Raw genomic sequence first — 14,915 nt, forward strand, 5'->3', positions numbered from 1 at the left:
CGACTTGGAAAGCAGTTGTTTCGAAGGAACGTAACGTTCGAGTCTCGCAACGTAGTCCGATAATGAATTAGAACCATGGTAGGTCGTATCGTTCGACCTATGACCCGTTGTTTCTGTCTCATCACCGCTCGCACCCCTCGTGGGTGCCAGATTGGTCGGATCAAGCTGAAAAGTAACTTATGTCAGAAGCTGTTGGCACAGTCCGGTTGGAGTCACGCGTGCACACGAGGTTCTCGAAGGCACACCAGGACACGGTGACGCCTGGTTGCGTACTTGGTTTCGTCGTGATAACGGAAGTCGCGGTGATAAGTGCGCTTCGATCGCACAATTCCAGTCGACCGCTGCCGTTGCCACCGTTCCCGGCTGGTTCCTCGTGTAACACGCGCGAAAATTCATCTAAGGAAAGGAAGTTCTATCGTGTAGGGGAGACCAGGTGATTTGTGTTCAAGCATCATGATGGCTCAATTCACCAAGAGGCAGTGGCTCACGCTGATCGTCATCAGTCTTGCTGATTTCGCGAACGCGATCTGCGTTTCCCTTCAGGCACCGTTTTACCCTCAAGAGGTGAGCTGATTAATCAACCTGAGGACGACGAGCCCCATCAAATGAGTCCTAACGAGTTTACTCTTAAAATTTTCCAAGGTCTCGCCATCCATTGTTAAAAGCACACCTCGTTTCATCCCCGTTAGAAAGATAATTAATAAAAAAAATTTCCACTCTTGGAAAGATTGTGATATTCTTGATAATTTGTACCTTATTATAATGAACGTGTTGGATACTATAATATGATCTATCAAAGTTATTCCTGATATCTGGTAATGAAGTGAGAAAAACGAGGGAGGCGAATAATCTAAATTTCCAATCGTTTTTTCAACAGTACAAAGGGCAACGTTCGTTCAACAAATCGTCAATGATAATTTACGCTTACTCGATCAAATTGAAGTGTTTTGCGTGGAATCAATCGCGGTTGTCTCCTATATAAAGATCGTAACACGGTTAATAATTAATGCCAAACCCATGATCAGACGAGTCATTAGACATTTAATTAATTGTGTTTTGCAAACTTTATCGGGCAAACGTTTTAGCAAAAAGAATCCCTGTTTCCATGACTGTTTACACTGTTTAATGTTGGCAAATATTAATTGTTAATGATTTATTTATGAATATTAATATAGAATTATTGAAAGGGAATTTTTTTTTATTTTCATACAAAAAGGAATTACTGGCCTTCGAATTCAGCCATTTGAAACTAACACTGTGGATTTTTCTTCAAATAGCTACGAATTTTTTTATAGTTAAATATACAAACGTTGTTAAACGATTGATACCACTTTGCTGAAAAATTTCTTATAATGCCGATTACGTCAACAAGATTCGAAAGTTTATCGATACCACGGATTTTTTCGAATATTTATAAATAAATCAGCTCGAAAACACGTAATCTTCTTCTCCTTCGAAGAAGCACCACGATAGCTGCTGTAACGGAGGATAAAAATGAAAAAAATATTGTCACAAATATGTAAATTGTTATTCTAAATGAAAAATCATGTAATTTCAATTTTGGCAAGAAATGAATTTAATGCCAACTTTATGAGCTACAAGGCTACTTATATTTTGCGATTAATAAATAGTTAATTATCAAAACAGAATTATAAATGGACATATTCTTGAAAAGCCTGATGCAACGAGCTTCGAATATTTATTAATGTAATTGTGCATTCATTTTCAACCAATTAATGAATCAACACCAACAAAAACAACAGCTATGTAACGCATAATCACACGTATGAGTGCAACGTCTTCGATAAAAGGAGAGAAGCTTATGTGTAATTGGTAATTTAGATTGAATTATTAATTGCACTATAAATAAACAATCTGTGGTTTATTTGTTGTTAATCGTATCAATATAGGTTCGAGTACTTTTTCGATGAATCATTCGGCAAACCAGACATGAATTATCAGTGACGCATGCAGTAGCATTTCAATTACAATTTTAAAATATAATTATGTAATATAGTTGCAGATTAAACAATAAATCTAAACATAATATTCTGTTCTTCGTAAAAGAATTTTAATAATTATTTGTGGGATTAAAAATTCTTTGTTTGGAAACTTTGTGATTAGCTGCTCAAGTTTTCAACCCCTTTTATAATTCTGAAAAATAATGAATCACCCTTAATTTTCCTTCATTCATCATCACTTAGAAAGTTTCTTAAGTGAGAAAGCAAATTACAAATTAGCAATACACATGGAACAATCTCGATAATCATTATCATTTGATACAACTACGTTGTCACCATTTAACATAATTTGTCTATCATCTGGCAACAGAACGTAATTACACATAATAAACTTGTAATCTATCGAAGTAAAAAAAAAAAATATATATGATTAAATGGCAATGGCAATTTAATTCTGTACACATATTCGCTGGATTTCACAATCTCTATAAAATTCGATGGCAAAGCTCATTATAATCTATCATTATCTCAGCCTAATTAACTTTAACTAAAAAATTTCTTTGAATTGATCTAGCACATTGAATGACAACACTATTCTTTTAAAAATGATTTCTAATTAATTAATTATTAACGTCCAGTACTAATAATTATGACGACACTATTCAACCCGCAAACCATGCAATATTCAATCTTTTATTAAATAGTAGTGTTCTAAATAGCGACAGTTCGTTCCTAAAAGAATTTCAAAATAGACCCAAAGATATCGTTTTTCTGTCAAAGAACGATAATTCGGTTTGTAAGGATAACTGCGTGAAGTGTCTAAAGTTTATCAGGATTTATCTCGGCGAGTGTTAATTGCAGTCGAACGGGACGATAATGCGACCAAGTGCGTAATAATAACACGGAATCGTTTAACACTTTCAATCTCTAGCCGAAGAATCGGGGAGCTTTAAGGGCAATTAATTAATCAATGGAATGTTTTATTTGTTCACAGGCTGAGAAGAAAGGTGCATCCCCCTCGGAATATGGATTGGTCTTTGGGGTTTTCGAGCTGATCGTCTTCATAATCAGTCCTCTGTATGGACGATACGTGGGTGAAATAATGAAATATTCTAAAAAATAAATGTAAAATTCCACCTAATCGATGATGATCACCTAGCCTCACTTGCTTCGACGTTGATGATTTGCCTACTTCCAGGCGATTCTTTTTATCATGTTTTTTTTTTTCATTCTCCACTGATGAAATATTCATTGCTCTCTAAAAAATGCTTATCAAAGACAGGAGACGTTTCAAATCGTCGAATGAGATCTGTACACAAAACTATAAACGTTTCTTTATCTTCTTGTAACTAGCAAAAAATAAGGTAATCGAAGGGACTGAGATAGTCTATCGCTTTTCTGGCCTCTATTTAAAGCTATTTAAAGCTTTGTACATAAAAAAGAAAATAGATAACGTTATTTACTAGGAGAATTTCTCTAACCAGCAACAATTATTAGTACGAAAAGAGTATCAATTTTCACTTCTGATTGATACTCAATCACGAGTATCAATGATCTCAGATTAATAAGATCTATCGTTCCTCTAGTTACATCGTATCGGGCCAAAGCTATTGTTCAACGGTGGTATCCTAACGACAGGAACTTGCGCTATCTTCTTCGGTCTACTGGACAAGGTGAACGGTCATTATCCCTTCATAGTCCTTTCGTTCGTGATTAGGATCATCGAGGCGATGGGAAATGCAGCCTTTCTTACGGCTAGTTTCGCCATTATCGCCAAAGAGTTCCCGGATAACGTCGCCACCACATTTGCCAGCCTCGAAACCTTCTTCGGTTTGGGTCTGATCGTTGGACCCACCGTGGGTGGTGCTCTTTATCAGGTAAGATGAAACACCTTGAAATTATTTCAAGTAATCCTGTTGAATATTTGAAAGATTTTATTTTAGAAATGACAAATTGTTGCGTAGGTTGGTGGATACACAACGCCATTCGTTGTTCTCGGATCAGCTCTGTTCATAACTGCGGTTATGACAATTTTTATATTACCAGTTCATCCTAATAACAATGAGGCTGCTCAGGATACGGGAGGTGAAATGATGAAACTAAGAATTTTTAATGCACGACGAAAGAAATTCATTTAATTATCATATTTTTATAGGAGTGACCAGAGCGTTAAAAATCCCAGGGGTGTTAATTGCCACAGCGTCGATAATTGCTACCAGTATGAGCATAGGATTTTTGCAGGCGACATTAGAACCGCATTTACGACAATTTAACTTGAGCCCCGTTATTTTGGGCTTAATGTTCGTCATTAACGGTGGCACTTATGCCATTACCGCCCCCGCGTGGGGTTGGTTTTGCGATAAGCATTTCCATCCGAAGGTAATTAACACAAACCTTCTCAAATGGATAATTTATTTTTCTTTAATTTAATTCAATTTGATTCAAGGTGGCCACTGTAGCCGGGTGTATGCTCGTTGTGGTAGGATTCTGTTTAGTCGGTCCAGCGCCATTTATACCGTGTCAAACCACACTCTGGATGACCGTTTGCGGTCTCGTGGTTCATGGGTTGGGCATGGCTGCCCAGCTGGTTGCCAGCTTCACGGATGCCTTGAGGACATCGATGTGAGTCTCTAGCATTAATCCACTCCCATTTCTAATTACACATCATCTAAATAATTTCTAGATCCTACGGTTTCCCAAATAATCTGGAGACCTACGGTCTAATCAGTGGACTATGGACGAGTACGTTCGCCCTGGGTGCCTTTATCGGACCCTGTGTGGCGGGAATTCTCCTAGACAATACTGGCTTCAGAAACGGCACCATGTTCATCGTGATGCTCCATTTATTAGTGGTAAAATTGAATAATTTAAAAAAATTATTTCACCCCGTATTTTACCATTTTCATTTATCTTCAGGGTATAATAGCTACGGTGTTCCTGAGCAGTTGCACGGGTAAACGAAAGCCGTACACAGAGGTGGGTGCCTCGGACGACCTAAGGGCGCCACTGACCGATAGCAGTCAGTCGAGGAACGGAAGCATGCGATATGGTAGTCGCGGTCAGGGTGTACCGATCGACAGGCCCAGCGGCATGAATTCTTTAATCTCGTGCAACAGTTACTCGAACAGAGCTGGCGCTTGGTCCAGGGCATCGTACAGTGGTAGATACTCCCACAGTTACGGTTCCATCGAGGCTAAAAGGTACCTGGAGATAACCACGTGATGCCGATGGGTTTAGAACCGACGAACACCGAGGAATTAATATCTCGGACAGGGTCGTGACTACGGTACCTTTTCCATCACTGTCAGAAATCAGCAAAGTTAATCGTTATGTTTCTTCGATCGTAATGACTAATTTAAATCATCGTTTGAAGGGCTTTCACAGTTGCAACGTTTGAAGGAGTTTGATAGTTAGACGTACCATAGATTGATCATAGGTTTGAAACAGTATTCACCGAAGGCAGATATTATCTCGAACGAATACAATGAAAAATGTTGATTTTTAATTAGTAAATATACACGACCCTGGGATTGACTCCTTGATACAAAGGAGCTCTTGTGGAGTATATAAGAATGTTCAAAGCGATAGAAACCTCATTTTTATCAGTTTTTACTCATCAAAGGCGCCAAAGAAAGCCGCGATAGGATTTGTACATACACTCGCATATGCTCTTAGCCGTTTATACTGTATCGTAGTTGTGTGTTGCTCGTCATTAGATACCGTAGAATACGTTGCTCAACGTTGTACGTAATAAAAAGAAAGATTTTTATTTAACACGAAATTTTTCGTTTATTCAATTGTAAAATCCTTAGGGCTTTTAGCAACCGGCTGAATCATCGAAAGCTGAAGAAAAGTCCATCGATTCCACGGTATTGTTGCACATGCACGTGCACTTAAAGTCGCGTAAGAGTCAGACCGACGTGGCTATTGTTCCAAAGAATTCGCACACGTGCGTGGGTGTGTCACGTATGCGAGAACGTTATGGAATTTCGAGTGAACGTAGAGAAAACGTGTCGCGTTCGCGTGGATCCAGAGTGAAAATTATAATTTGAATTCAAAGAAAAGATGATCCTATTACCTCGCAGATGTCTCAGGTGTGAGATAATTCTGTAATTAACCGTTTGAGTCCCAAGCAGCGCGGTCGCGCTGTTTAGATTTTATGTCGAAAAGACCCAATATTGGGTTTATAACACCGCTATCTTTTTTTTTTTTTTACCCCTGGGACTCAAACGGTTAAGAAAAGAATAAAATCGAGCGGTATTTCTGCAGATGTCTCAGGTGTGACATAATTTGGTAATTAACCGTTTGAGTCCCAAGCAGCGCGGTCGCGCTGTTTAGATTTGTGTCGAAAAGACCCAATATTGGGTTTATAACACCGCTATTTTTTTTTTTTTTTTTTTTTTACCCCTGGAACTCAAACGGTTAAGAAAAGAATAAAATCGAGCGGTATTTCTATTACGTTATTTCGAAAGAAAAAGTGGTCGAAGGTAGCGAATATGGAACATAGGAACGAAAGGAAGAGGATTTGAATTATTAACGCACGTTGGGGTCAACGGTGTGCATCCAACTGTCCGTTGACGCAGTTTATCCCTTTTTTCCTCTCGGTTTCTTCTCCTTTTCCACGTGTTCCTTCAACGTGCAAACGCAAATTCCGCGGGATTGAACGTCTACAGTCGAGGAAGAAGCAGCACGGTCGAGGGCACAGCTAGATAATCATCTGATCGATGACTTTTTCCCTATCCTTTGTTCCTTACTTTGTACATACACCCTGTTTCTTACGTTGTTAAACAAAAGAATTTATTTTATTACACTTTTCGTACAATTTCTTTTAAACTCTTTACCATTTGTACGTTTACGTAATCAAATGTTACATACTGTCAGACGATTAAATAGTTGCATAAGCGTCGATGAAATGCATTGACAAGTTACGACGGTGATTTACCAGACAGGGGAAAGTTTACAAGAAACGAATGAGTTTATTGTTCGATTATGGCGAACCGTTCGGACCTATTGCGCCTAAAAATGTATTACTATGATGATTAAAGCGTAATTACGATGCAGGTATAAAGCAAACGTAATGAACCGTGCGACGAACTTATGTAACGAGATTTTCACAACGTTGTATGTATGTACAGCAATGTGTTACATTTTTTCGATCAAGAAACATTACTATATTTCAATTTAACTGTCGTTTATCAATTTGCAGAAATTTGCAATTTAGAACGAAGGAGATAATAGACAGAATGTTGAATTATTTTGCTTGTGAATTATTTAAAAATCCACCAGTCAAACTTACCAGTCGACAGAGAAAAATTATTCTTACGCCACTGGAGCGATAGGATTAGGAGAAGCTGCCATATTCACAGGTGAATAGTGCTCGGAATGAATAGGAACAGGTTCACAAAGAAGGGGTTTGCCAGGTACCACTCGTCTCTCGAAAATCGTAGCATATTAGTTACAGGGAAATGGTACAGAAAATGGCCCCTCAAAAATTATCCAAACTGTAGCTATAATAAATAAAATTGGACACATTCTACTAGTAAAACCTTCCAAGAGATGAAACTGGAAACGAAAGAACCTCTTAAACCATTTTTTTTTTTAATTCCACCTGGAAGACCTAATAAACCCGAGTCACCCAGCGACCATCCTTAATATAAAAAAAAAAAACCCTTCTTACGCCATTGTAATAAACACCGACCGAACGGTGTGTCAGGTGAGTTAGTGCTGCCACCTGAGTAGGAAAATCCACAGGTGAACGTTGGTTCGTGGAGTGTTTTATTCGTGAAAACGAACAGGTCCACGTAAGAGGGTTGCCGGTTCTCCCCCCCTCTCTGCCGACCATTTGTCATGGTAGTGGAGGGTACAGGACGCATGCGTGGAACGGTCTGGGTCCCTAACCGAGTGGAGCGGCCAGCTCGGAGGACCCAAAGTGTGTTTCCATCGCGAGGGAAGGCCTCGGGTCGTGTTCGTCTCGTTAGTGTCCGGTTAGTCGTCAATTTTCCCGCCTTTCCATCCACCCTCGTATCGATTTTTCGTCGATTAAAATTCGTGCGAGTGAAACACGTGATCCCGGGATACCAGGGACTTGGTGAAACATCTTTGAAAAACTATCCCCGTGGATCCTGGAACGATCTTGTCTTGTGTTTACCAGTGTGCTAAGTGTGATGGGGATCTAAGAACGCCGATGAGGGTGAGTTTATCGGTGAATATTTATCGTTTTAAACAATTCTATACATTTTCACACAGTTTAATTATTCCTGTCGTATAGTATCTGAAATCCTGAAGATTCAAACGGTTTTATATATGAAAAGTCGTTCCGATTGCGTTCAGAAAATGTTCCCTACGGAAACGCGTTAAGGTCTAGGGATTAGAACCATTAAATTTCCCGGCGCGCAACGAGATGCACGGCAACAAAGAAGGGTGTCTGGGAAGAGCACTGACCGGTGATTCGAATGCTTGATGCGGTGATAAAGCCACCTTCTTCGTTCTTAAACGCTCTTTGTTCGCCGGCGCCGCATAAAAATGAGCCGCGGTATTAGACCCCTCGTGGAAACGACACTCTAATTACGGAATAATTAATATAAAAAACGAGCAAGGTTTCTTATTTGCCAGTGACGCAAATGATGTAAACAAATAGAAGACATCGGTTTCATAGATAATTGCAGTAATTATCTATTTCTTAGGAAGATTAGAATTAGCATTAGACGTTTATAAGAAATCTTGTCGATATTATTTGAATTATAATCGAAAGAAAAAAGAAATGATATATTCTTCAAGAATTTCAAAGAAACATTGATGAGTAAAATTAGCGGTTGATCCGAATCAGGGTAGAGGAATGAATGTTAACGTCGTCCAACAAATGACTATGGTTTCGTCGTGTCTGTTAGAGGCAATCGGACGATCGGTTAGGGCATTTGAAATTGTGATTCCAGGCGTGTCCACGAAGGAAGGAAAGGTTAGGACGAACGGACGGACGTTCCTACGTGCACCTCCGTACACAGATCGAATCGTGCTAAGCTAATGCGAACATGTATTCGTTCGTATGTGGGTAGATGTATCCATGGAGGAATCTTAAGTATCCTTAAGTGTCCTGGGGCCCTATCGTGCCGAGAGAAAATCACCTAGACAACGTATGAAGTAGGGGGGAAAGCATTATGCTATTGGAACTGGAAGTCATTTCTTCTTCGGATCAAGGAGATTCTGAATTTATTTTTATTAGATGTTCTATTCAAATAATTCCTAATATAAAATTATTAATGATTTATCGTTCAGAGAGAAAATTGCCTAGACAACGTATAAAGTAGGGGGGAAGCATAGGTGTATTTCTTCTCCGGATCAAGGAGATTCTGAATTTATTTTTATTAGATTTTCTATTCAAATAATTTCTAATAAAATTATTAGTGATTTATCGTTCAGAGACAAAATCACACAGACAACGTATGAAGCAGGGGGGAAGCATAGGTGTATTTCTTCTCCGGATCAAGGAGATTCTGAATTTATTTTTATTAGATATTCTATTCAAATAATTCCTAATAAAATTATTCAGAGAGAAAATCACCTACACAACGTATAAAGTAGGGGGAAGCATTATGCTATTGGAACTGGAAGTAATTTCTTCTCCGGATCAAGGAGATTCTGAATTTATTTTTATTAGATTTTCTATTCAAATAATTTCTAATAAAATTATTAGTGATTTATCGTTCAGATAGCGAGTCGAAAAAACAGAGAAAAATTTCATGTTTCAAAGAAGGCGAAAGAGTCGCACACGATTAGCCGCGAACGAAACCATAACTCGTCATCTATATGGTTCCTGTAAAATTTCGCCCGAATCCGGTCGAGTCTCGACTGGTCCACGGTTTGCCGTTCAATCCCATCCATGTGTTTTGCATATGAGATCGAAAGTGTGTACGTGACGCACACGCAGCGCGAAAAATGGGAGCGTGTGGGTTGGCCGTTGCCGCGTGTATGGGTAGCCATGAAATGCAGTCGAACCGGCTGTGGATGCATGCACCGTGGCCCGGCTGCACTTTGTACGCCCAGAACACACGAGACACGCTGCTCGTGGATTTTTTTAAAGATCCTTCTTCTTGCGGATCGGGAATGGGACTGGGATGTAAATAATGGTCGATGACTGCATTCGAAATATACAAATTATTGAAAACTCTTGAAAATTTGAAGAAATTTTAATAGAATGTTCCAACTAATTTCTCTTCGTTGTAAAGAAATTATAAAAAACCTTTCGGTTATGGAAGCAACGTTATCGCAAGGCACGTGCATAGAAAACCTCGTCGGACGTGTTTGAAAAACAACCAAGCCCAGGACGCGAGTGTAACGCAGAGGGTTAATTCATTCGTTTCGCGTTGTTCCACTGTTCTTGCACGGCAACGTGCAGAACGAATAAACACGAAGAAGAAAGAACGAAGAAAGGCTCGTAAAGCTGGTCCGGAGCCGTTGCACCTCGACCAACATCCACTATGCCGCGAACAATGCATCCTGACGTCACGTGGTTACACCTGCAACGCCCTGCAGTTGCATGTGCAACCACCCCATAAAGTACCCAGTGGTCCTTTAATCTCGAGAACGAATGATTTCTAAAGCAACACCCTTCGTGCACAATTCTAATCTAGAAAATGATGAATTTTCAATCGATATTATTCCAAATGATTTTGTTCCGAACGAAAGGTATTTTCATTCTGTAGGACAATGTTTTCGGGCACGACGATCGGTTAGACTTTCACCATTTAAAATTCGTCTGACTCTGAGAAGCGAGTCATCGAACAGCCAGTTTCCTCTGGACCGGATCGAGAAAGAGGCCTCGCTAAATACCTTATTACTTTTGAATTAACATATCTGGGTACCAAGGTAACAGGACTTTGGTGTTCGCACGCTCCCCGATTCTTTCCTCGCCATTTGGGTCATTATTTCGGTTCAATTTCGAGACTAATTGACTTTCTTATCTTTCTGTTATCTATTTTTGACTCATCGCTAACTGCGTTTACTCGTCGTTTCATTTACATTAGGATAATTTGATTTATTCTATTTGGAAAATTATCTTTCACTTAAACGTCTTGAATTTTCCAAATGTTAGATCAGAAAATTAATTTATTCCTCTTTTTTTTTGCTCTGTTTATTTGCACAAGGACTGCAATGGTGACATAAATTCGATGAATATATTCGGGGTCAACCGGATTCGAATGACACGTTTGGCCCAGGAAATAGAGCACGCGATAAAGTAATTAATTAATAACAGAGAGCAAACGGTTATTTAAACAGGAGGATTTTATTTAAAACGATTGAAAAGGTGTTCAGGTATTCGTGGAACGCGCGTTCCCAATTCGATTCGTCCCGATTTCCGCAGATTTCTTTCCTTTTCTCCGTCAACGCTTCGACAGCGTTCACTTATCTCGTAGAAATTCCTTGGACAAGTCGCAGCAATATGTTAGCCCGTGTCCGCAAAAAGTTTTCTCATTCTTCGTTTATTACTAACGTTATACCTAATTGAAGAAAATTGCAACGCGAAACGATTCGTTCCTTTTTTAACTAATCATACATATTTTCCTGTCAGCCGTTGCTTTTTATCGAAAACATTGATTGTAATACTAGAGAAATATGTAGCAAAGTTTATTCACCTAACGCAGTCAAACACCAGTAAATAACAATTCTTCCAGGTAAAACAGGAACAGGTCTCTGACGCGAGGATAGAAATTCAAGTGAAAAATAAAATTGCAGGCAAAACAACGATTACCATAATGAATACACGAGATATCTATTGAAAAGTCGATAGTTGCACTTCGAAAGTCACCGGTCGCGTTGATAGAAACTCAAATGAAAGCTGCTAAGTGAGTAATCAAGCAACGAGAGGATTTCTTCTGGCCATCCATGGGGCGCAACAGGTTTTTCTGTTGGCCGTATAGAAATCCTCAGTCACGAGGACGAATCGTGATCGACTAGCAATATTCGAAGAAGCCACGGTAAACGTTCGTTTAATTGCATCCCTCCCTGCGCTATGCATTTTTGCACCGATGCAATTTACTGCAGCGCCGTACGGCACCGCCTTAAGCACGAACATTCCGCGAACGCGTAGCCAAGTTATTTATTAAAAATGATAGACGCTTTGAAGAAAAATGAAAAAAAAAAAAAAAACGGAATGCGATTAAAGAGGCGAAGAATCACGTTTTTGGAGACCGATCTCTCCTCGACCGGATGTTTCCTGCAGTACCATTAGCAGTCAGGTTGCATTTCCCTGCGAACGAGGTGCAAAGGTGATTTAATCAACCTTTTTATCGTAACGGTAACAGCAAGGACGTTTCCCTCTATTCTTCCTCGTACCGGTACATCAAGCAACGATTATCACACGTACCGGTATCGCGAGCATACCGATACCGTTTCCACGGAAACTGGAACACGAAAGCCGTGGAAACTAAGTAGAAGAGATCTAAGAAGAACGGGAAGAGTTTGATTTGAACTGAGAAGAAAACGTGACGATTTCAAGACAATTAGTCACTAATTATAACAAATTCATTAGAATATCTTTGTATTGTTAATTTCATTGAAATTCCTTGTTGAGAATTCTAACCGGATTAGACGAGGCGTTTCACTGCAAACACGAAGAAAACGACCTCGATGATGTCACCAAAACGACATTAGGACGTCCAACTTTCATTATGATGGTATCCAGCTGTTGCTGATTAATTTCTTTCGCCATTTCCTGCGGCCACGATGCTTCTCATATTTTCATCGAAATGAAAATAGGGCTTTTTGAAAATTTTATTCTGGAACATCCGTAATGTCTATGGGTGGAATAAAAAGAGATTAATTAAATTAACCTTTCGATGGTGGAATTGTCGCGGTTACATCGAATCGTCCTTGACGATGCGGTCGGGATTCCTTTAAAGGTTGAGTCGAGCTTTCTCCGAGCATAAGTCATTTCGAGTTCCCGGCAATCGCGACTGAACACGACTCGAAAGTGCAGTCGAATACCTGCTTTTTTCTGATAATTGCCAAGAATTTTCCACCTGCCACCTGGAGAATTCCTTTGTACGCCATCGTAATTTGTACTTGACCAATTTTTCCAAGGAAACTCTTCCTCGCTACGTTATTTCGTGTCTAATAAACATTACTCATTAAGTTCGCAACGGAGCTGTTTAATTAGATAATTAACGCCGAATTCATGAAGCGTCAAAAACGAGCAGAACGAAACTGAAGGTGTAAATGAAACTTTTTACACGATATTCATCACATTCACACGTTACATCATTCTTCGTATCCGTTACACCAGAAATTTCTGAAACTTTGTTGCTTTGGATAAGTTTCCGATTGGCCCCACCAAAATTGAGAACTCAGGTTCGGTATATAATCTAAATTCACTACAAAAAACCGATTAATGTTGGTTTCAGAGCTGGATGTCTTACTGTCTTTGAGATATCTATTCAATACTGCGCATGCGCTATTCGATACTGCGCATACACAGAACCTAACCTAACCAAACCTAACCTTACCACGATATCTCGAAAACGGTAAGACATCCAGCTCTGAAACCAACTTTAATCGATTTCTTATAGCCAATTTAGGTTATATATCGAACCTGAGTTCTTAATTTTGATGGGGCCATCCGGAAACAGAGCCGCAAATTTTTCAATATTCCTATAAAATTATTTTTCGTATCTCCGATGCGCATTCTACCTTTCGCAAATTGTATTTCATGCAGCCTAACTGTAATTGCCCGCATGTTCTTGTTTCTCCAATGGGCTCTATCCATCAATGGCGGAAGTTCAACAAACGTGCTCTACCATATAAATGACTCTCGCCGTTACTTTTTAAAATAAGAAATTACAGAAAATCCAGGAGATCCGGTTTGCATTAGAATCCGAAAAGGTGGCATTTTATTCTTCTCGGTCTATGGTCAGCCACTTTGGAGCGGATCTGGTATGCCCAGAACGCCCGATAAAGTCAGCATCCGCTTTTCTCAGCGTTGCATATGGACACGCGATACCCGGGCGCAAATGAACGCGAGAACAGGAACAGGAATACGGGTGTCGTAGCGTTCTCGATCGCCCGGTATGGGCAGATCGGTATGGCGGATTTCTAAGCGGCCTTACGCGCGTTTCAACGCGCACGCGAGCCAGCAGCTGCGACACTTTCACTCGCCCGTTGCCAATGTCCGATCGGCTACGAGCATTCGGTCCAATAGCTTTAGCTAGCGTTACAGTCTCGTTCGAATGGTCAGGGAACCCAATCTCCTTCACAGACAATCCGATCCAGCGAGGGGTCCCTTGGGACTGGATCCAAGAAACGCGTCCAAGAGGCTGAGAACCAGGATCAGAAGTTTCGTATCATTTCTCTTTTTATAATTTGAAAGCGTATCAATAAATACATGAGTCAACGAACATTTTATGTAAGATTTCTTTTTCTTTTTTTTTTTTAAATTCCATTCGAAGGATTGTGTAAGAATTTTACTTCGCCAATGGAGCATTAATAGAATTACTTGAACGGCCCACGGTTGAATTCCAGCCGACCATATTGGACCGACTGATTCATTGGAGAACGATTTGTCTACCTATCCCAAGCTTCGTATCTTCGTTTTTATCTTAACACTTGATTCATTTTTTTTCAACAAGATTCTTGACATGATTCCAATGCACAGTGGAATGTATTGATATTAGCAATAATTAGCAATTCTGTATAATGTATCTCCTTGACTTAGTTATTCATTTGTACTCATTTTTTTATCATCTTTGGTATGAATTAATTTCGAGCATAGTTTGTTTCGTTGCAACGATGATTAATTATTTTTGAACCATCGTCATGGTTGTTAACGTTTACAAGGATTATCTTGAAATTTGAATATAAACCATGCTGGTATGCTAAACACGAGTGCAGAATTCATCCTTGGATAGGATTTACGTGGAACGAGATTTATTCTTGTGGCTCTTATTTGAAATTCAGCTGGAAAAA

General features: G+C 39.5%; 3 protein-coding genes across 7 annotated transcripts in view; 2 read left to right on the plus strand and 1 right to left on the minus strand.

The window, feature by feature from the left end:
• LOC117606988 (uncharacterized) overlaps positions 1 to 14,915 on the minus strand; it is a 75,821-nt gene that overhangs the window by 16,250 nt on the left and 44,656 nt on the right. The gene's annotated exons all lie outside the window — the stretch shown is intronic.
• On the plus strand, positions 175 to 5,804 carry LOC117606996 (MFS-type transporter SLC18B1). The gene is made up of 8 exons (XM_034330130.2): positions 175 to 564; positions 2,956 to 3,051; positions 3,548 to 3,838; positions 3,926 to 4,046; positions 4,117 to 4,340; positions 4,408 to 4,583; positions 4,645 to 4,813; positions 4,878 to 5,804. Exons 1-8 carry the CDS (start codon positions 454 to 456, stop codon positions 5,181 to 5,183), a joined length of 1,494 nt encoding a protein of 497 aa, XP_034186021.2. The 5' UTR covers positions 175 to 453; the 3' UTR covers positions 5,184 to 5,804.
• LOC117606952 (uncharacterized) overlaps positions 7,794 to 14,915 on the plus strand; it is a 33,443-nt gene continuing 26,321 nt past the window's right edge. The window contains exon 1 of one of the 3 annotated variants that reach the window (XM_034330046.2): positions 7,794 to 8,151. The gene's annotated coding sequence lies outside the window, so the exon portion shown is untranslated. The remainder of the gene's footprint in view (positions 8,152 to 14,915) is intronic. The other 2 variants (XM_034330040.2, XM_034330056.2) reach the window with 2 other exon arrangements.

This window comes from Osmia lignaria, chromosome 9 (assembly GCF_051020975.1).
Source record: "Osmia lignaria lignaria isolate PbOS001 chromosome 9, iyOsmLign1, whole genome shotgun sequence".
In the NCBI taxonomy this organism is placed as follows: domain Eukaryota; kingdom Metazoa; phylum Arthropoda; class Insecta; order Hymenoptera; family Megachilidae; genus Osmia; species Osmia lignaria.